At 38.6% G+C, this 21,960-nt stretch overlaps 2 protein-coding genes across 2 annotated transcripts in view; one reads left to right on the plus strand and one right to left on the minus strand.

The window, feature by feature from the left end:
- The window catches only part of LOC110058857 (elongator complex protein 1-like), a 31,617-nt gene extending 18,408 nt beyond the window's left edge, over positions 1-13,209 (minus strand). The window contains exons 1-14 of the mRNA XM_089295396.1: positions 12,735-13,209; positions 9,284-9,436; positions 8,556-8,637; positions 8,079-8,159; positions 7,861-7,949; positions 6,866-6,965; positions 5,947-6,037; positions 5,721-5,844; positions 4,666-4,774; positions 3,980-4,114; positions 3,584-3,679; positions 2,801-3,038; positions 1,097-1,270; positions 140-246 (exon numbers count right to left, since the gene is read on the minus strand). Coding sequence (XP_089151522.1) covers positions 140-246; positions 1,097-1,270; positions 2,801-3,038; positions 3,584-3,679; positions 3,980-4,114; positions 4,666-4,774; positions 5,721-5,844; positions 5,947-6,037; positions 6,866-6,965; positions 7,861-7,949; positions 8,079-8,159; positions 8,556-8,637; positions 9,284-9,436; positions 12,735-12,884 — 1,729 coding nt within the window. The 5' untranslated portion in view covers positions 12,885-13,209. The remainder of the gene's footprint in view (positions 1-139; positions 247-1,096; positions 1,271-2,800; positions 3,039-3,583; positions 3,680-3,979; positions 4,115-4,665; positions 4,775-5,720; positions 5,845-5,946; positions 6,038-6,865; positions 6,966-7,860; positions 7,950-8,078; positions 8,160-8,555; positions 8,638-9,283; positions 9,437-12,734) is intronic.
- Positions 13,210-13,442: 233 nt separating this feature from the next.
- LOC110059403 (uncharacterized) lies at positions 13,443-20,143 on the plus strand. The gene is made up of 9 exons (XM_020766092.2): positions 13,443-13,732; positions 13,822-13,859; positions 13,975-14,012; positions 14,743-14,880; positions 15,350-15,556; positions 16,001-16,115; positions 17,933-17,976; positions 18,514-18,612; positions 19,532-20,143. Exons 1-9 carry the CDS (start codon positions 13,574-13,576, stop codon positions 19,807-19,809), a joined length of 1,116 nt encoding a protein of 371 aa, XP_020621751.2. The 5' UTR covers positions 13,443-13,573; the 3' UTR covers positions 19,810-20,143.
- The last annotated feature ends 1,817 nt before the right edge of the window (positions 20,144-21,960 follow it).

Genomic DNA, 21,960 nt, shown 5'->3' on the forward strand with positions numbered 1-21,960 from the left:
CAGATTGCAGTATTTGTATTGGTATACAAGTAGAATTCTACTAAAACTTAATAGAGCCTATTTAATAAAAGATGCGATGATGACAGATTTCAAAGGCTGCTACACAAGGATTAAACATTTCATGTGCTGTATTAAATACCTGAGGTGTATCTTAATAAGTTTCCATCCAGGAGTTCCACAACTACAGATTCAGAGTGACGGCTGAGACACAAGCGAAGTACTGGCTGGTCTGTTTCTGTTTTGTGCCTGAGTAGCAAAGAAAAGGAGCACTGAGTCGTACATCTGACCAGAGTAAGTCTGTTCTGGGTGCTCAGCTTGCACCAAATAAACTATGTACATGTAAATGAAGTGAGTACAGAAAAAATACAAATGAGCGAGAGAAACACGAGGGAGGTTCAGAGCCTCGTTTCCAGTTCCTGCTCACATTTTTAATTTGTTCACTGCCTTCAAAGTGAGAGCCCTGGGCAGCACAGCAGGGATGGAAGTTGATTTGTATATCATAGATTATTATTATTATTTTTTTTTATTAACATCCTTTCATGAAGCCAAATTTGTTCAAGTGTAATCCACTTCGATCCTTGTGCATAATCCTGAATGTATTCCTCAAAATCCTTGTTCTAGTTGGCTCTGTAGCATCTTAGGAGACCCAGGGGCAGTTACAGGAGGCGAGAGAAAGTCAAAGTGACAGGTGAAAACTTGGCGAAGAAATGTTGGAGAGTAAGCAAGGAGCCCCTGGGGACAGAGTCTTACCGCACCAAATTGTAACAGCTCTGCGAATTATTGGGCAGAAAAACATCTTTATATTATTCCTGCCTAATCGGCAGAGAATAGATCCACAATCCATTTCGTGTGTTCTAATACAAAGGCTAACTGCCCCTGGGACTCCGCGCATGGCTCTGTAGGATTGTTTTAATCAATTTATATGTACATTAGGTGGCATCTTGCAACATACACTATAACATGGAAGTTGGGAAAGAGAACTCTTGATAATCAACTGGGACATTGCCAATTCAGTTTTCACCTTTCATTCAATCAATCAAGAGCAAAAAGAAGTGGTCCAGAAAAGATCAATGGAAATAGAAATGGTAACTCAAACCTGATGACAATTCTGCTGTTATCATTTTCTGTCAAAATTTTGATTTCACAAAGAATGTCTCTCTGAGTCATGGTGTCCCACCCAACTGCAATAAGGGTGTTCTGCCTCCACCAGATCAACTGATGCCAACTTAAGGGGCCTGTCCAGACTGATGGATGATCCGTGGTGTCTATGCTGTTATGTACATAAAAAGCGACAAGAATGATGTTAATTAAAATGGGTTGGACCATAAAGGCCAGGGCGTGGAAAGAGGGTCCATTCTGATGAAGCAGACCAAGGTTGTTCAAAGAGTGGATAATGCTATCCTTAGCATTCAAAGCTGAATTTTGAGAGCACTGTTCATTTGGATAAGACAATGGCTCACATTTCACTTACTGAAAGATATCCCAGTCACAAACCATACTTTTCTAGACACCATGTTTTAACCATGGACAGTGAACGTGCTATTTCTATAAAAATTCATGGTGTGTTTTAGCATCAAATTTGTTAGATGCTCTGGGAGATTAAAGTATGCAAAAAGAGGACAGGTTGGTTTGTGTATGGCGAGTTACATGCCACTAGGGAAAGGCAGATAGCATCATCTGGCCTTTAATTTGAACAACCAGGCCCAGGACTAGAAGACTAGTCTGTTAGGTTGGTGTATTTTATCCATCACTTGTCCAATTTTTGTACCTTTATGAGCGGAGACGAAAGTAGGCTACTTGGAAACGGATTTTAAGTGAGCACACAACAGTACTCTAACTTTGCTAAAAGCAACCTGGAAAATCAGCTATTTCTTTGCATTGAGTAAAGTGGACGACAATAGTGGTTTTTGAAAGGGATCTCCCTCTATCCCTTTATTGGTAAAGTGACTTAAATGAGAGGGCGAAAAATTTGTTTACGCCCCCACCTTAATTTAAGCAGGGTACAAAAAAAGGTCATGTCCGATAGCCGGTCGGGTGTCATATTTGGCAGTCAGGCTGGTGGTTTCTATCCTTCACTTACCTGAAGGGCAATTGAAATTTCCTCAGAAATTTTTCAAGGAAACTTAAATTAAAGAAGTACTGTAAGGATGAATTTTCTGGGGCTAGTAAGAATGACTTTTGGGTTAGTACACATGAATTACAGCTTGCCCAAAGGAAAGCCTGAAAAGGGTTTTCTTTGCACCCTGTTTAAGGCCCCAAGGGTTGGAAAAATATGTGAATCCCAACCTTATAGAGAGGTCTGGATCCACCATTGACATGTACTGTATTGCTTCTCTGTAGGCTAAGTAGTAGCTGGGTATGTAACAGGTACAAGGATGAGGAAAAATTATTCTAGAATTAAACAACTGCCTCTTCCATTTTGCCACTTTCTAACAGAAAAGGCATATTGTTATTGTGACAAGCACGTTTTCAGTACTATGTTCCAGGATCTAAGGCTGTGTTCACACTTGGTGCCCAAACACTGGTGCCTGGGCACTGGCACTGACAAAATAATGTTGTATTCGATTCAGACACTGGATAGTCCAAGCACCCAAGTACCATTTGGTGCCCGAATACAAGGTCAAGACCTTGTACCTGGACATGGACACTCTGCCTAAATTTTGGTGTGAGTACTCAGAAAAAAGGTGTTCACATTTATTTAGTGCCCAGCAAGAATCATACTTACACACCACGTTCGGGCAAAATGTGTAAACATAGCCTATGGTTCTTTGAGTTTACAAGGATCTCTAATTCACTGTACCTGTAAATACCAACAAGTTTTGGTGGCTTCCCAGGTGGCTTAAACTCTTCCTTGATGCCATTCTCTGCCAGCAATTTGAACAATGCTATTCTTCCACTGGACAGCAAAACTGCTATGTCACCACAGCAGGCTGCGGGAGAAAAACTGACACAAGAGGCAGGTGACGGCAGCTCTACAGCATGTGCTGACATTGGTGGAGGCACAACCATATGCTTCATTGGAGTTAGCAGCAACTTAGCTAGATAAAAAGGGGGAACATTTTACAAAATAATCCGGTCATACATTTGGATTCATTTGAGAGATTACTATCAAGTATATAATTATGTAGTTATTCACTGCAGTTCATTACATTTTTAAACTATAAATTACTGAGGTCAATCAATCAACAAGCTCATTATAATTATTTCAAGATTCAAAATGCAAAACTTTGGTCTCAAGACCTAGACTTGATTCTCAACATTTTCAAAAATTGAGAATCAAGTTTCCTGACTTGAGAACTGGGATGCACATGTACACTGCACGTGACTGTCAACTTTGAGCAGTACTGTACACTGTACCTGTGTGACAATACTCCCACACAGAAAAGCTGTTACGCAAGTCCCACAAGTAAAACTGCAGCTACATGTAAATAAATTAATAGCTTAAAGGTATATAAAGAGGAAGAGAATTTCTGATCACAATGAAGTGTCAAACTACAGGACGATCAAATCCTCTCACCTACATGATGATGGGAAGTCACAAAAAGGAGTACTGTTATTACATAGATACACCGCAAAAGCATACCTCCATCTATTACTGCAACTGTAGACATGTTGGACTCACTAATCCCTTCACTGTGAACTGTGCTCCAAAACCATTCATAGTAGAAGTAATGACCTCCTGTAAAAATTATGTTGTATAACCACTGAATTTTAATTGGGTGAAAGTAAATGTACAATTATGTCTAACATACACAAGGATCTCTCCTTACTGTGTAGACATATTGCGAGCAACTGAGAGCCATCTCTGATTTAGGGAACTCAAAAGTCTAGGGGGGATTGCAAAACAAAATCTCTGTACGGAGCAAATGTTTACACACAAAGCTGTTACATATCCTCCTTGTGGCACATGGAGCCTTTTGTACACAGAAAAACTACATGTACCTTAAAATACTGTAATACATTATGACATTTTACCCACCTCTTGTCATAATGTGGAGCCTCAAGGGGACTTCAGGATCCCAAATGAAACATGCCACTCTGTTTTTCAGCGATGCTGGGAATTCCATCTGTTGCTTGAGATACCAGTGGTAGTTGTTAACAGACCACAACTGAACTACAACAAGATCGAACAAGCACAAGCAAAGAACATATTAAACCAAGCACTACCATTCTACTGCAGATTTAAATCACAAATAAAATAGATATTTTTGGATGAAATACACAACCTAAAAATTTCATTACCTCAGACATGTTTATACTTGCGACATTAACAGGGTAGTATGCAGGGATTGTAGAAAGAAACACATGCATATGTAAGAGTCGTATTTTTCAAATTTTAATGAGCTTAGCAATGATATTTCTACCTATACAGTAATGTACATGGAAGTCGTTTCGGGGATTAAAATACATTTTTCTGTTTTCTTTAAATTGTACCTGGTTTGGGTTCATTTTGACATCACTCAAAAAAACCTCACTGATTTTCACCTAAATTGCACTCCACTCAGTCTAATACAATGATGACTAAATTTAATGTGTTAAATAAATACTCTTCGGTGTGTAAGGTCTCCATAAGATGATGTGAGCTGGACCTTACATTACGCCTGGTAAGCTGCAAATAAGGTATGGTTTTGAGTGAAGTCTAATGAATTTATTGACAACACATACCATAAGACTTTGGAAGAAATTCTTGCGACTGTGGTATCTCTTGGCTTGGTAACTCTTCCGCCCACACAGCTAGCACATATGAATCGCTATTCCATGCCACTTCCACCACCTACACATCAAAATACCCAAAGATTAACACTTCCCATACCCTGCTCTCCGACTTCCTGTACCTTCAGTTCCCAACTCCCATCCTTAACTGTCCTGCTCCCATCCCCTGTAAATATGGAGCTTAAGGAAACCACGACTGCAATGGCAACAGCAACATCGCTAAACAAAAGGTTTAATGCGCAGAATGGCTGTGGATGTAAATTATGATTCTTGGTACATTTCTTTGCCGTCCCTTGCAATACAACAACATGAAATGACCAACTTCTGCATAGTCTGGAGAACATGAACCACTGTAGCTAATTTCTTAAATTTTTATTTCAAATTTATTGATGCGTCCTGGATTCAGTTTCTTGATAACCTTGACAGTGATAAACAAAGTAAATGACTTTAGGACACCGTGAGATTCATAGCTAAATTATAAAATCATTTTTAGATTGACGTTGTCCTTGCTGTCACCGTTGTGGTTTCTTTTTAAAAGCTCCCTAATAGCAGACTCAAAACACATCCTTATCATGCACATGTAGCTGCACAATTGCTTGCTTTTTAACCCAAGCACAAGGTTTTTTAAACACAAGTCAAATAGTATCTCGGCTTCTTGTTTTTGAAAGTATCATAAATGATGCATTTTAATTTTATAAATGACCAAAATTTGCATTTTGTAAATGTAGTTCTCTCTGGCTTCCTGCCCTCTTAGAACTCCTGCTTCCTGTTCCTTCCTCACCTGCCTCCTGAACCCCTCCCACCCCTATTCTCCTGGGCTCCCACCTACTGTCCTCACAACTTTTATAGCTCCAGTGCATTTAATGTGCATTTATTGTTAGACTTTTTTCAATTAAAATATGTCTTTTGGTTTTGAATTTACAAAGCAAAGCTTGTGATAATTGATAGTGCCTCTTTAAAGGTGGGCATATTCTGTGAGCCATGTGTTGAAAACAGTGGATAGTTACTCTTGTTTCCATCTTGCCAAAGGGCAGTATAAACTCTCCATGTCTGAGCCCATTCCTCTCAAAGAAAATCACTTCATGTCTGTGTGGCTTACGTTGGGTTGAAGCTATTAAGCTACCAGATGGCCTAAAAAAAAGTAAGAAAAAAGAAGGAAAATTTAAGTACAGTACATGAATAACACAAGAATACAATAGAAAGTGAACATAACCTCTCAAGCTTTGCCCTTACTTCCAGAACAAAGCCTGCTCCAAGCCATCAACATTTTCACTGGTAGAACTGAGCACCCCTTCTCTGCTCCACACTCGCAATGTTCGTGCACCTAAAAACATATTTTAATTTATTTTTATTTTATTTGATCTATATTCTACCAAATCATGTTCAATTACAACTTACAATTTGAAACAATTACACTAGGAAGAAATGGAAGAGGGCAATTTATGGTTAAGCTAATCGTATGCCCTTGAAGCAGCTCGCAGTTGAGGCTGCGGAGGAGTATCATTAAAAAGAGATTACTGTCATTTACATTTGAAAAGACTCCCAGTGCATTAGCCTCAGTTGTAAACTACAACGGGCAACAAAAGTAGTTGAGACATTTTAACAAAATCACGCTTTACCACCACTCATTCTATTTTATTTGCATCTATCGTTAATTCTCTGATAATCTCGGTCCCCCAATTCAATGTTGTTTAGGTGCTGTGGTCTGTGCAGTCTACGAAATAGAAAAATCAACATCGTTTGGGGTGAAGGGGGAAATTGTTCCCAGATGCTTGAAAACAAATTTTACTGCCAAAGTCTCAACACTTTTGTCGCCCATTGCAGTTCCAGTTCAACACCAACTGAACTAATGCTAGGATTATATTGAAATGCAAGAAAAGAGAGGAAAGAGTAAATACAAAACATTTTAACAGCCAGGGTGTTATTTCAATTCTTAGTTGACTCAGATGAACACAGCAAAGATCTTTGCTGAGATTTTTGTATCATCCTCATCATTCATAAACAGTCTTACAGTAGACATACATATCTGTAATAACTGTACGTACTGTATCTTTCAGGATATTGATGCCTTTTTTGAAGACCTTTCAAGATCTTGTTTAGGTTTTCCAAAGCAGTCATTAATTAATAATGAGGCCTAAAGATATTGACATACCAGTTTGAGGATGGATTGTACTAACAACAAAAAACTGTCCATCACCACGCCAACTTATCCTTGGCACCTTGTCATCCCAGCTAGCTGCAGGTCTTGCAATCTGTGATAAGATACACTGTATAAGTTTAATCATTCCTCAGTTCAAGAAAAAACTTCAGAGTTTAAAACAACATTATACAGTTTAATAATTTATATGACTATGTCCTACATTGTAACCAGACATCTAGCCTTAGAATCAGGTTTTTGTTGTCTTTGTTGCTTGCAGGCATATAAATTGTTCTAGTGATGTACTGGTCTACAATGAAAAGAATACTACTACTTGAGAAGCCAATCCAAAGTACATCATATCTTTCAATACACACCAATTAGAGGTCAGAACGTCTCCCAAATTAGTTTTTAACAATTACTACAAAACAAAACACTACTGAAAAGAAAACAGAGTTTTGCTAAGTAGAAATTTCTTCTCCTTCATATTTTGTGGACAAGTTGAATGAGTTTTTTTAGCTTTCAGGAAAGTGACCTGAAAAACGGTGAAACAGATTCTAAACATCACCGCACAGGTTTCTTGAGAACAGATTGATTTTTGAAAGAGCCATTTTCAATAAATACTTTTATTATTGAACTAGCCTGTTTGTTCTGTATTGAGTAACAAAAACTTGTAGAAAAAATGAAAACCCAACTAATAACACCCCGATACAGACCTCTGTGGGATGCCATTCAATAAACCCGTACTACATATGTACATACATGAATGTATCTACTGTGTACAACAAGTTCAAGAAGCATCCCAAAGTGTTGCAAATAACAACATCATGTAATTACTTGTAGGAGAGTTATATTTTGTCCATACCCAAAGGAGTCAAATGAGCTTGACAAGGAAAATACAGAAATCATTAAATCCAATTTCTCACAACATCTTGTAAATTTAAAAGAAAGTCCAGGGAAGGGTGTGATACCTACATATATACATGTACTGTATGTTATGTACTACTTACGACTTCTTGCACATTAGCAGCTGTTGGTTTGCCTACTGAGCCATGAAACTGGGTTTCTTTCTTTCCCCAGCCAACTGTAATTGGCTTCTCTGCCAAGAAAACAATTGACACATTTTGCAAACCTGAGTACACACGATTTACAAGGAAGGCTAAGGTTGAAAAAGAAAGGTTTCAAAGTGAAACTGCATGCAGTGTTTACAAGTAGACACTAAACACACCTTCACCAAACTCCTCAGAGTGGCAAGGAAACTCCAAAATGGGATCAAAATCCTTTGTCATCATGATCACTGTTTCTTCCCCTGAAAAAAAGAAACAGGAGCAGTCCAGACCTACACTGTATGGCCAATCACAAATTCCAAGACAATCCAATAAACGAATCAAAACTAAAAACAAGTGTTCAGCACCACAATGGTTTTTCTTTGGGGGTAGCACGCATGCATGGTGTCACAACAATAGCCCTGCTTTCTAGATGATGTCTAAACTAAAACATGGTCTTTGTGAACTCTCATTCATCTGTGTTCAAATATAGCACATTTGAAGGCTTTAAAATGTTTTTGGAGTTCTCGTGTAAACCTCGATTTAGCCTTAAACCAAATCTAACTCAGGCTTCATTTAAATAAGAAGAACTACATTTCCAGGTTTCTCATGAATTTTTTCTCGGAGTAGTAATTATAGTTCAAGAATTCTGCCCAAACCTGTCATGAAAACTACAAGTTCTTGGTCTGGACTCCATGCCATACATCTCAATCCACTGTCCACACTACCAACACATTCAATCTAACACATAAACAAAGAAGAATTGTCACTCAGACCATAGAAGATGAAACTAACCATAATACATGTACATGTAGGTTTGTGAGAGCTAAAGAACTGCTTAAAGGAGCTCAGTCACAGCATTTCAGCACACAAAATTACCTTGACGTTAAAAAAAACCTCTCAAGATGTACAAACTGTGACATAGCTCCTTTAAAAGCAAGTTACCACCCTACTATGAGACCAGAATCATTTCTCATAAGGCAAGATTCTCATCTTAAGCGGCACATACATGTACTTGTGTTGAGAGATGACAATGTTGGACGATAGCTGACGACCACCTGTTATTTCCTTAGTACATAGTATTCCCGTCTTAGTAAATGCAGATTGCACATGTTCATTTGCATGTAAAAGAGTGTCTGGTTGGAGAGAACAATCAGAGAAGGGATTCTTCCCCAAGTACTTGACACAGAGACCTACACCATTGTTAAAATTGAGACCGTTAGACCTGGAGTCTAGTACACTAACTGCTACTATTTTTAACTAAGTGCTACTAAATATGACAAATGCTTCCCTGAAGGTCAAAAGTTTTTAGCTAGCCTAGACTGAGAGATGTTTTAAAGGTTTATACAGTAGTACTATCAATTTATCACACATAAAAAGCTCTTGCCTGATCAGTTAATGTATTCCAAAGAATTACATCTCCTTTATCAATCGCTGCACATACTGAGTCCACATCTGGCAAATGCTGTATTGCTATAATGTGACCACTACCATCTTCAGGCAAGTAGCCCTCAGTTATTAGTGAAACTGTGCTTACAACCTGTATGGAGAGTAATACAACTACAATCATGGACAAAAGTCTGGGGACAAATTTGCACTTTTGGTGCTTTTACGCACACACCAGACACATATACTACTTCACCAGCCTAACCTCACCCCCCACCCCCCATACAATGTTGAAAACTACTACATGTAGCTGCAATTTCTCCTGATTATCAACATTGTATTGGGTGGGAAGGGGGAACAGTAACGCGTTTTTAAAAGGAAAGCAGCACTTTTTTCAAACTTCAGTAGTAAAACACACTCAGATAACTCGTTAAATTACATAAGTGTCCCAAGGACTTTTGTCCACAATTGTAGAAGTTTTCTATAATTGGAGTTTACTTAAGGTGATTCCTCAGTATTGCATTGCGCATCCCTACTGTGCACGATTTTCGTGTCATTAGCGTGTGAACGTGAGCACATGCGCGTATAAAACGTAAGAGATTTCCCTCAAACTAAGCTTGATAGCGAAGTAAATGCTCCTTTTCCCCACTTTTTATTTCATAATTTCAATGAGAACAATATCCTCAATAACTGAGAAAAAAATTAGCAGAAATCTATGGCTACTTTTTTGTCAAATGAAATAAATACTACAGAGGGAGACATAAGGGGCCCAACAGCGCACGTCCAAATTATGTTTCCTTTACAGGATATAAAAGGCTATTTGCAGACATTTTTTCTGAGACGTAGATGAATAAACAATCAAAGAAAGTCAAACTCTGTGTGAAATAATACGCTGCATTATTTATTGCGCATTATTTATTATTTATAGCTTATTTATTGTGCATGGAGATTACCAGAAGTCACCTAAATAACCGTATTTGTCAACATTGTGGCATGAAAACAAGCGCAGTGACCCCCTCTTTTTACTACGTTTTTAATATCTCCTTGTCCCACTACAACAGCATACCAAGTTTCATCGGAAATCTATGGCAGGTTCTTTTACTAGGGAATCACCTTAAAAGCAAAACGAACCATTTCCCAAGAGAACAGTGATTAAGCATAAATTATAAAATTTACAGCTGTATACAGCTCACTGCCAATTGGATGAAATTGACCATGTGACAAGATTTTTATCTGCATAATAGTGTATTATTTCAAGGGATACTATAATTGTGGAAATGTTGCCTTTTTGATTAAAAGGGTGCTAAAAGTATCACTATGTACATATACATGTACATGTGCATGGTTGGACATCGACCTTCATTCACGTGTGAAGTACTTTTATGCGTACAGTAGATGACAAGATGACAATATTAAATGAATTTTTATATTCTCGGTATTGGACGGGAAATACAACCATGGACTGTAAATTGTAATTGGAAAATGTCAAAAATATAAACTCATGACTGTAATACCTAGAGAATAAGTGCCAGCACCCCCATTCCCCCTTCCAATGTTTGAAAATGGTAAAATGAAAACTTGTGTTAGATGAAAGTGTTTTGTCAACATTGCACAGGGGTGGGGAGGGGCAAAATGCGTATAAAATGAATTTTTCCAACCCTTGTGACCAAGGTTGTCTGAGAACGCGTAACTCTGTCAACGCCCTTTCACTTGACCAATCATGGCAATATTTAGCTTCTGTAACAGCCTGAAGCTAAATATGAATTAGGGGTTAAATGGAGATGATATGATCAATGGTTGGTGTCACAATGACATCAGTCAATTTCATGGAGCAGCATTGGTGTGACATAAGATATGCTGGCTTTTTGAAATTAATCGCCATTTTTGCTAATGCAATTCTCAGCAGAACACAACGAGTACATGTTGATCTTTTTTTTTTTTCAAAATCCAATGAGTGGCACAAATTTGCCCTGTTTTACCAACGTGTTACAATGTTACGTGACAGTTTTCAAACGGGTTACCATTGAAAAGGATGTCATAATGACATCACAGCTCAGTTTGTGAATCATTTTGATGGCGGCATTCAACTAAGTACACAAAATAACATAAAATTGCATAGACTCTCGCTCATTGTAACATAAATTGCACGGTTTACAATGTTTTACAACTGCTTTATAAAGAAAAGGTAAGAGAAGATTTCTTTTATATTCAAGGGTTTAGCATTTGTAAACCATTCAAAATTTGTGACAGACAAGTTATAACTACAGCAAAAGATGTATTCTTATACAGTTTGGTATCCTGATTCCAATTATTCCTTAAACAATTTTTTTCTAACCATATCTATGATGTCACAATTACATCATAAAGGTAACCACTTGTAACTCGTTAGTAAACCGTTCGAAAACCGATGTAAACCGTACCTTCTGGTGCTAAAAGGCGTGTTTGGAATGACAATACCCCATAGCAACACCCTTTCAAAGATCTTAAAGTACTTTTCACCTACGTACAACGTTTTGGAGGAAAAATGGGCCTTTCTTGAGATATTTTTAGCTGAGATATATTTTATTGCTTGTTACATGTACATGAGGTAGAAATGCTAAAAACCTCAATTTTGAAAGAATATGAAAGCAGTGAATAAAGTTAGGGAATTAGGCCATAACCAGACATTAGCAGTCATTTTATTGAGCAAGTGATAGATAGCGTGTGTGCCTCGTTTGGTTCCAATTTGTAAATTTCAGTGTAAGTTAAGGGCATTTAAAATATATGAAAATTCAGACAACCATGGACAAATTGTGTTGGAAAATGTCAAAAACATAAACTCATAGCCGTAATACCAAGAAAATAAGTATCAGCACCCCCATTCCCCCTTCCAATGTTTGAAAATGGTAAAATGAAAACCTGTGTTAGATGACAGTGTTTGGTCAACATTGCAAAGGGGAGGGGAGGTGCAAAATGCACATAAAATGAATTTTTCCGAACCTTGTGACCAAGGTTGTGGCTTGCAACTGAGACTAATGTGGGGAGTCTTTTCAAATGACATTAATCTCTCCTTAATGATATTCTCCCGAATAAACCTCTATTGCAAGTTAGTTGCAGTCCAATACCAAAAATATGAATGTAGATAATTAGTAATTTAATCAATAAGAGGCCCTACATGGATGACTCATCAGTTACCAGTTGCTTTGCCCCCAGGTTGATTAGCACCTAGTCGGTTAGCCCTCAACCAGAAGTTGATTAGCCCCTCCACCCTCCCAAGAAATAGACAGTGTATTTGACTGGTTGGGGGTTAACCAACTTCTGGTCAGGGGCTAACCGGCTAGAACGGCTTGGGGCTAATCAACTTGGGGGCTAAACGACCAGTTACCCATGACTCATCAGTATGTATTTTTTTTCTCTTTTAGCTTTAATCTCACCGCACACATCTGCATACCAGGTGTACATATACAGCTTACCTCCTGGCTGGAAGGTTGGAAGCCAGTTATTCCAGTAGCTGTAGCAGTGTAAACAATCCCACAGTCACAATCCACAGTTAAACAAAATGGCTCCTCTGTTCCATCCAACTCAAGCAGAGGGAAACTCCTGAGCAGTTCAAGATTCCTCATGGCTCAAATATTCCTTCCACAGTGAACAGATGATAGATAACAGATGACTGCCGTTTAATACGACTAAGCCTCGACTAAGCCAGTCAAAATATTAAAATACGAGGAATTGAACACGTGCACGAGAAGTGGAATGGGTCGGAATAGTTATCGTGTTGAATACCATCCACAAAGGGACGCTATCATCTGCGATCAATGAGTTCTATTGTACTACGCCATGATAACTGAAATAAAATGACTTGGAAAATGAGCATGACCAGGTAAAACAGAAGCTTAATCCGCTACGAAACTCGACGATTTTGTTCAAGTCTAGCTCACGGTTGATTCCGCTGGTCTTCTTGCTCTAAAGGACTGGAATCTAACTGGCATCTTAGGATTACTGCGGCTGACTTTACCAAGCATATTAATTTTACGGAAATATGGCTTAATACTAATTGAGTTATTAATTTTATAACTTTTCTTTCGCTTCTACTGACAATAATTTCACAATATTTTACTCGATGTAGTTCCGATGTCTGTTCGCCATCTCTCTGCACCAATCGGCACCAACTTTCTGAGCCCGCAAACTTACGGGCGCTCACATTCGAAGATGGCTGCCGAAACTGTAGCCTGCAAAGCAAGGCTACCGAGACTGCCCCAACAGTTCAGTTCAATACTGAAATGCCTACATCGGTAATCGTTTTGTGTTTCTGATGTATGCATCCGTTCACGAAGAGATTTTAGAAGCTCAGTCCCAGGGGCATACTAACCTGTATTTGAATTATCGTAAGCTTAGCGAGTTGCCTGAGGAACTTCTAACTTTGTCTCGGATAAAGAAGCTTTATTTGAAGAGGAATGTTCTGAAAAAGCTGGTACGAAGTGTAACACATGTCAATTGAGAGGTTCTCTGAGTTTTTTTGGTAGACATATTGTACTGACTGTTTGTGCTTTTGCATTGCAGCCTGCAGATATCTGGAAACTTGAAAATCTAGTAGAACTGTAAGTGAACTTAAAAAGCAATGAAAAAATAATAAGCTTAATTTTCAGATCTGAGGTCCCAGATTTTCATCTCTGTCATAAACGTGACTTCCATTGTTTTGTTTTTCCTTTGCAGTTACTTGCATTCGAACAACCTTCATCAGCTACCAGATGGTACTAGTACTATAACTTACCATATAGAGGGGAATGCTTATAGCGCCCAGCAAACTTCAAAAGAGCAAACAAAGATGCCAATTTTATGTTGGAAGGTCCACAACCATGTGTGATCTCTTGTTTTGTGCTCATAAACTATGCATGAATGACATGGCCAAAACGTTTCTTAATTGGTTAGTTAGTCAGAAGAAGACACTTTGTGGTGTGCACAGTTAAGGCTAAAAAAGCAAACAAAAAACTTATGACAAAGAACTTTGTCAGGCTCCATCACCATTCCCCTCCATTGACTTTGAACAAACCTGTCCAGGTTGTTTTCTCTAAGTTCCACAGCCAACATGCAAAATGATTTGTTAAACTGCACATGCTTGTGAAAGATACCTAAATGTGGTGTTGCATTAGGCTGTGTTGCAGAAATTGTCTTAATATTTGTAACTGATGACAGCAGACAGGATTTTAATACTACATGCAAATCTTGCATAACCAAATCATGTACATTTGTGTGAAAAATAGCCTGAAAAAAGAACAACTGGCAAATGGGAAAACTCTTTCTTGATGGTTTACAAGTCTCTTAGCTGTGACCATGTTATAAGGAAGGACTGACTTCTCAAATGTGATTGACATCAAAGTCAAGAAATATAGTGGAAATATATATTTCAGAGTGGTCTGTAGTAAAACTTAATTAAAAAGGATTAATCTTTCTTACTTTTTTAACTTTTCATTATTTTTCTAGGAATTGGAAAGATTTTGTCACTTGAAAAGCTAAATGTTTGTAATAACTTCCTTAAGAATCTAACTCCAGCCATTGGTCAACTGAAGTCACTGACATCACTCCATCTCGCAAACAATCAGTTGTCATTTTTGCCCCAGGGTAGGTATGTCAAATAAATCACAATGAACTTGAAACCAACATCAATCGTTTTTTTCCCTTTTAAATCATTTGCCGCAGCTGTAAATTCCCAAGGAGGGGGGGGGGGACTTCTATATAAAAAGGACAGGGATGCTTGTCGGAAGTTGTGAAAAGAATCCCTAAGAGGTACCAAGATCCTGTTTAGTGGGTGTGGCTTGAAATTTTTTTCAACCCTTAAGAAGTGCCAATTCTAAAACAACATATGATCTCCTGTCATATTTTTTCAGCTCAATACCCTAAAAGGTATTGCAAAAGCTTGACCACTGTGGACTTTTTGAGACTGAACACCCTTAGAGGTACAGAAACCACTTTTTAACCCCAAAAAGGTATAATGAGCACCCCCATCATTTTTATATGGCGCTTCTCTCCCCCCACCCCCCTCCTCCTGGGTGTAAACTGCTGTACAATTTTGTCCATTCTGTTTTTTTAGAGCTTGGTAATCTCACAAATTTAAGGGATCTTAATGTCATGAATAACAAGCTTGAGTGGTTGCCATGGCAGCTGTGCAAATGTGTATCCCTCAACATTCTTTCATTTGATGGCAATGCAGTTCAGAAGATTCCTCGTCAGTTATTGAGTCATAAAGGACTGAAGGAACTTTACGCAAGTGGGAACAATATTTCCACTTTGCCTCAAGGTAAATTTTAAAACTTTAACTAACTCAATCAGTACTTCCAGAGTTGCAATCGGATGCAGACAGACATTTTTAAGGTTTTTGTAATCTCATAATTTTTATATTTTTCTGTCCTAAATCAATTACATTTGTGGAAATGGTATGTTGTTCTTGACTACCTTTCCAGGGAAGAAATTCACTGTGGCTTCATAGCAGTCAATGAATTGCGAATCATCAGGGCTGTCAATAAGGGCAGTAACCCATAGCACCTGTTACGGCTGAGTATAAATTATATGAAGGGGCCCTTGTTGTTATGGGTGAACTTGCCTGTAGTTGATGCAATTCACTCATGAAGTAAACACTTTGCCATGGGTGTGAAGATCAAGGCTACAGGTGAATTAACACTTAATGTCAGCCCTGAAACGTGATAAGCATTCTCTTGCCAACTGCTGTTATTTGGCTTTACAGATTTGAATCAACTCATCTCATTGGAATCATTAATACTGGATAACAACAGTGAACTTCATCTGTTACCAGCAACACTCCTGAAAATGGAGAATTTAAAGATGATTGGGCTTAGTTGGTACATATTCTTCAATTGTTCCAATTTACTTTAACTGTGAAATTATGACAGGAAAATTATTTGAATAGTCTTTAACCCAGGGGGGTGGGGGGTGGGGGTGGAAAGTGCTCATGCTGACTGTAACTGTAAGCTTTTTCAGTATCTAAGTAAAGGCCATCGTACTTTGCATCCTGTTATGACTTGTCGCCATACATGGAACTTGATGTTTCCATGGAAATGTTATTATCACAGGCATGTTTTTCCAAATTTAGAATTTTCTTGTTTTTGTTATCAAAATCTAACTTTCATGCTGTTATTTTTTTTTATTTCACTTAATAAACATTTTTTTTTTCTTTTTGAGTATCTCCTTTCCCCCTACCACTGAAAGTGGTACAGTGAAACCTGTATTAAGCCAGCCTGAGTCCCTAAATTTTCTTCCCACATTTAATGTAAATTAATAAACCTGCATTCAGTGGACACCTCTGTTAAGTGGGTGCAGACACCAATATAAAGCCATTTTGTTGCACAAAACCTGCAATAAGCAGACACTTCAAGGGCTTTTTACTTCTAAAAGCTCAGTTCAGACTCTTAACGTTGTTCAGTGATGTCGTTTTAAAGCTAAGTAGATTATTTCAGATTGATGCATTGACTGACTGGACACTGTGCTATGAGCAGTCACTGTGTTACACTGTGTTACAAAAGGTTTAATAGTTTATTTATTTATTTTAACTTTATCTATACACGGATAAAACATCAGGACTTAAAGTAAATACTAAAATTGCATTGATTACATTGTTAAGATACTAATCTACTACTAATTAAATCTAATAACAACAAAAATAAAAACAATAACGAAGTGCCTGCTTTCCATGAATTCCGTGTGATTAATTAACTTATTTATTATGAAAAAGGAAACCCCTGCAGCCGGATTTAAAACTAGCAAGAGTTTTTGCTTGCCGCAGATTGGTAGGTAAGCTGTTCCACAGCACCGCACCACTATAGCCGAAACTGTTTTTTAGAAAATTGGTGCGGGGGAGTGGAACAGCTAGTTTGCCCTCACAATTCCTAAGAGAATAGGTAGATATTGCACTCCGATCAGTAAACATTGATTTCAGATAATCAGGGGCGAGACCATTAAGAGATTTATAGACCATAGTGGCTGTTTTTAATTCTCGTTGAAGATTAAGTTTTTGCCAGCCAAGTCTAACAAAGAGATCATCCGCATTGGCATCATATGAAGAAGAGGTCAAAATACGCGCAGCGTGATTCTGTAGTTTTTGTAGTGTAACGGAAAGAGATTTATTGCAATTACACCATATGACACTACAGTAATCGAAATGAGGTTGAACTAAAGCATTATAGACGCATAGGAGCATTTCAAAAGGAACAAAACACCTGCTTCTCTTCAAGATGCCAATGCAGGTGGCAATTTTTTGGACATATGTTCGATATGTACATTCCAAGTTAAGTTTGGAAATCTTGAAATAGTTAACTATTATTGCACAAATTATATATTAGAACCTGTTTAGAGTGGACACCCTGTATTAAGCAGACACTTAATGTCCGCTTAATGCAGGTTTCACTGTACACTCCATCATCCCTGTATTCAAATTGTGAAGTACTGCAAGCTGTTAAGAACAGCACTTTATCTTTTGTTGTTGTTGTTGTTGTTTAATTTTTCAGCTCCTTTATGCTGTTTGACTGTATGGCAATCAATAAAGGAATTCATTGGCCAAAAATAGTCAGAAATATAGTGATTCAACATCCTAGTCCATTACTATTCCTAGTACTCAATGTTTAGTGACTGACATCTTTTCTTTTGTATCAATCTTGTATAGTTCCTTTCAAAAGCTGCCAAGAGTACATCAGAAAGATTCCCAAGGTAAGTGAATCTGATGAGGGAAATCTTGAAATGGTAGGTTTTTATAAGTTGGGGGGGGGGGGGGGGGGTCCACACACCCTAGCAGTTAGGGTGCCAGACTTGTAATCCAGGGATCCCTAGCTTGTTCAAACCAGTTAATTCTTCTCCCTAGCAATAGATGGAGTTGTGTTCAGTAGTCTCGAATTCAACTCATCCACCCTTTGTAAATAGCTATCTGGTCAGCCACCCATCAGTTGGGATTTTTAGCAAGTTTTCTACCCTGTTTACAATATCTCAATTTACCCAATGTAGTGTCCCAAATAAGCACAGCAGTGCTAAAATATCATTACACTTAGATAAAGGATTTTTTTTGTTTTATATGTTTATTTATTAGAGAGTTTTCTGTCCCAACCCTAGTCTGTCGTTAGTGCATTGGATTTCTATAGCTAAGTTAACACTCAAATATTCTTGAAGGCAGGAACACGTCAAAGGTACTTGAATGCCAACTTCTTTATGTTATACGTAGAGGTAAATGGTTCAAAAATATTTGTTCAACAGATCTGCATCAAGTTCTTGATTTAGGGCTTGTCCTTAGAAAGAATGATGGCAGTATACTACCTCTTCTGGAATTGTCCTTAAGAGCGGTTTACACCCTTGGTGAGGGCTTTATACAGTTTCATTAACTTTATTTCTTGGCAATTGTAAGTATTGAATGATAGATAGTTGGTCATGTTCTGAAAACTTGCAGCAGAAAGTGCAACTTCCAAAAAGCGCGGGAAAACATCTAACAGGATGGAAAGTGTCGGTGTAGGAAAATGCAACCGACTGAAAGCGCGGGGTAACATGTAACCGACGGAAAGGGTGGGGAAACTAGTAGCCGACGGAAAGCGCGAGTAAATGTGTAACCGACGGAAAGCGCGGGAAAATGTGTAACTGACGGAAAGCGCGGTAAACGTAAACACTAGTGGTTGAGAAGCATGCAAAAGCAGGTAACCGATGTAGAGGGCGGGGAAATAAGTAACTGACGGAAAGCGTAGGAAACACTAGTGGACGAAAAGCATGCAAAGACAAGTAACCGGTGGAAAGCGCGGGAAAACACGTTAACGACGAAAAGCACGGGAAAACACGTAACCGGCGGAAAGCGCCGAAAAACACGTAACATGTTGAAAGCAGGGGAAAGCATGTGGATGTAGCCGCGGAAAGCGCGGGAAAAGACGCGTCTGTCAAGCACATGATGATTGGTTTAGAGATGACAGAAAAAATCCTCTAGCACCGGGGTAGTTTAGAACTAGTCTACCAACGTATGTCGATTTTTTTCTGGTTTTTCCTCTCTTAAAGTAGTTTTTAATCTTGACGAAAGACACAAACCATGATCAATTAACAATTGGTTGATGCTTCAGCATGTATCATCGAGTTATGATGCAAGCAGAAAGTTTGGAGAACACGAAAGAAGCATAAGAGTTGCTTGAATTACACTCGTGAGCTGCCCTAGCTTCTTGAGTGCTCTCCAAATATTCCCAAATACATCTTAACTCGGTGAAAAGCTGGTTCAAATATGTAATAATCTATTTCACAGTTCAATCGCTCAGCGATGAAAACCTTTGGTCTCTTCGTCTGCCACCTCACTTAGCCAATCTTCTGAGCATACCAGCTGGACACTGCTTCGTTTGCTGCAGTCCTTACTTCACAGCGGCATTCCTCCTGGAAGAAAGCGCTGACATGGCGCTGCGTGTTGTAAAGCCCAACTCAGAAAGCTTGCAAAGATTGCGTGACGTGGCGTGTTCGTTTGTCTTTTGCTGCTGCTCAAGAAGTTGTTTGGATAAAGTGTACAGGTTGCGTGACAATCTTGATTAGAAAGGAAATATTAACTTATTAGCGTCCGAGGCCGTTTAATGACTTGTTTAAATTACTCAGTTCGAATTTTTCAGCCAACATTAACGTAATGCAACATTCGTTGCAACATATCTTTGTACATGTAGTGGGGAAAATCTTCATTTGATTAGAGCGGAGAACAAAGTTCTTATTTTTGCTCAAATTAATCATTATAGAAATGATGTCATCGCTTTTTAAAAGTTGACCGTTGGAAGGTTTACTTGGAGAAGACAAAACTTAGCACTTGTGTAAATAAGACAGTTGTACAGTTAAAATTAATCAAAAAGTTAAAAATGATAAACGTTCACTCCCTTTCCTCGAGTGTGTTTTTGCTCTGTCAATTCCAAACCCCACCATCCCTTCCCTGGGCTTTTGCCAGTCATGTAGCATCATTTCTTGCCCCAGAGTAGGGCATTTGCGTTAAGGGGGGATTTCACCTGAAATATGCCCTTTTTTTGCACAGTTGCCACAACCCTGATTTTTATGAAAACCCTAGCATTGAAAAGCTAGGGAGGGGGGTGGGGGGAGGGGGGGAGGCGCTTATTTAATTTTTCCCAAATCGTGGCCTGACACGAACACTTTTTTTATACATCATCTGCGCGTTAACAACAGCATAAGCTGTTTATCGACAAGAAGCTGATCCTAAAGTTTAAATCGCGGCACCGTTAGTACTTAAAACGTGTTCAACGTGTTCAGAAACTGAAACTGTACAAATCCGATACTACACGACGAAAACCATACAGCCTTTGTTGGCTCAGTACTCATCCACAAAATGGGGGAAGGGAAGTGGGGCGCTTATTCGAAAGGGGGGGGGGGGAAGCGCTTATTTTCAATTTTGGTCGATAGGAGGGGCGCTTATTCGAAGGGTGCGCTTATTTGAGGGGGACGCAACTTCGAGGATTTACGGTATGCTGTGTCAGTTATTGTAATATGACACCGGGTTCTCAAAGTATCACATGCTGTGCGTAACCCTATGCACTTGAGAAAATATTTTTATGTACAATTTAAAGCAAAAAAAAATGTCTTTTTACTTCATGTATTCTAAGGTAAACAAATAGAATTCTATGGCAATTTCCCTCACTTAAAACAATAAAGTCAGTGAGACCTAGCAATCCTGAAAATTTGAGGTCAAAAGCTTAAATCCTTGAGATATCTTTTCTGAAAGGCAAAAATAACTCGTTTTGAGAAAACAAGCTTTTAACTTAAGGGAGAAGTGCATCTCAAAATAAAACTTCGATACCTTGACAGGTCAGCCCGGGGGTGGGACATTGTCAAAGGTAATGTTATCTTTCTAATTTTGAAAATAAGTCGATCTTTCCTTCTTCATTTCAAAATTTCCCGGTATCCTTTAATACAACACGAAAACAACTGAGTCGGTAGACCTCGTTGAAATCTTGCCTAGTTCCTAGGCCTCGATATTTCGCCTCGGTCAATTGTTTTCGTGTCACGTAGTCCAAGGCGAGAAGTGTATATTCCGGGCTGTTCGTCTTGGATACGTCACCGAAATCAATTGACCGTGAAGGCCTGGGACAAAGCCGTACAGAAACTAGGTAAGTTAAAGTCCTGCACTTTTCAAGCGAGCCCGAGCTCCACTCTCAGCACAAAGATTCGGAATTCGCATGCCGAGGACATTGGAAAGAAGCCTTGCGGACAGCTTTGCAGTCACCCCCCTCCTTTTTTCGCAGGGCAAGACGTTCAATTCGAAAGCACTTGGCAAGACTTGGCTGCTGTTAATTTTTCATTACAATGGTTAACAGAGATTAGATTCTTTACATGTCCTTGCCGGTTGCAAAGCCGGCTCATCACTGGTAGTCAAACGTAGAAATAATATAGGTATAAAGTCCCCAACGAAATGGAATGCTAATTAACGCATTATTAGCTAAGTTTTAAAACTTTGTGGAGGTACTTTGCATCAAGAAACCATGGTTACAGGTATTAATGAAGATCCATAATCATGATATCAATATTAAAAAAAAAGTGTGGTATAGCATGCACGCAGCAGGGCTTAGGCACGAGAAAAACGAAGAGTCCTTCGTGCCTAGGCTCCCAGCGAAGAGAGACAAAATGAGCTATGGGGACGAGAAGGTGGTGTCATGGAGAAATGACATTATTATACAGAATTTTAATAACTTG

The sequence above is a fragment of the Orbicella faveolata genome, unplaced genomic scaffold (assembly GCF_042242905.1).
Source record: "Orbicella faveolata isolate gen_17 unplaced genomic scaffold, um_ofav_v1 contig_26, whole genome shotgun sequence".
In the NCBI taxonomy this organism is placed as follows: domain Eukaryota; kingdom Metazoa; phylum Cnidaria; class Anthozoa; order Scleractinia; family Merulinidae; genus Orbicella; species Orbicella faveolata.

Bases quoted from the DNA above. Each gene is read 5' to 3' on its own strand.
- LOC110059403 (XM_020766092.2), top strand. From the start codon at position 13,574: ATGTATGCATCCGTTCACGAAGAGATTTTAGAAGCTCAGTCCCAGGGG. The intron at 13,733-13,821 runs GTACGAAGTGTA...TTTGCATTGCAG, and splicing joins GGAATGTTCTGAAAAAGCTG to CCTGCAGATATCTGGAAACT. The intron at 14,881-15,349 runs GTAGGTATGTCA...CTGTTTTTTTAG, and splicing joins GTTGTCATTTTTGCCCCAGG to AGCTTGGTAATCTCACAAAT.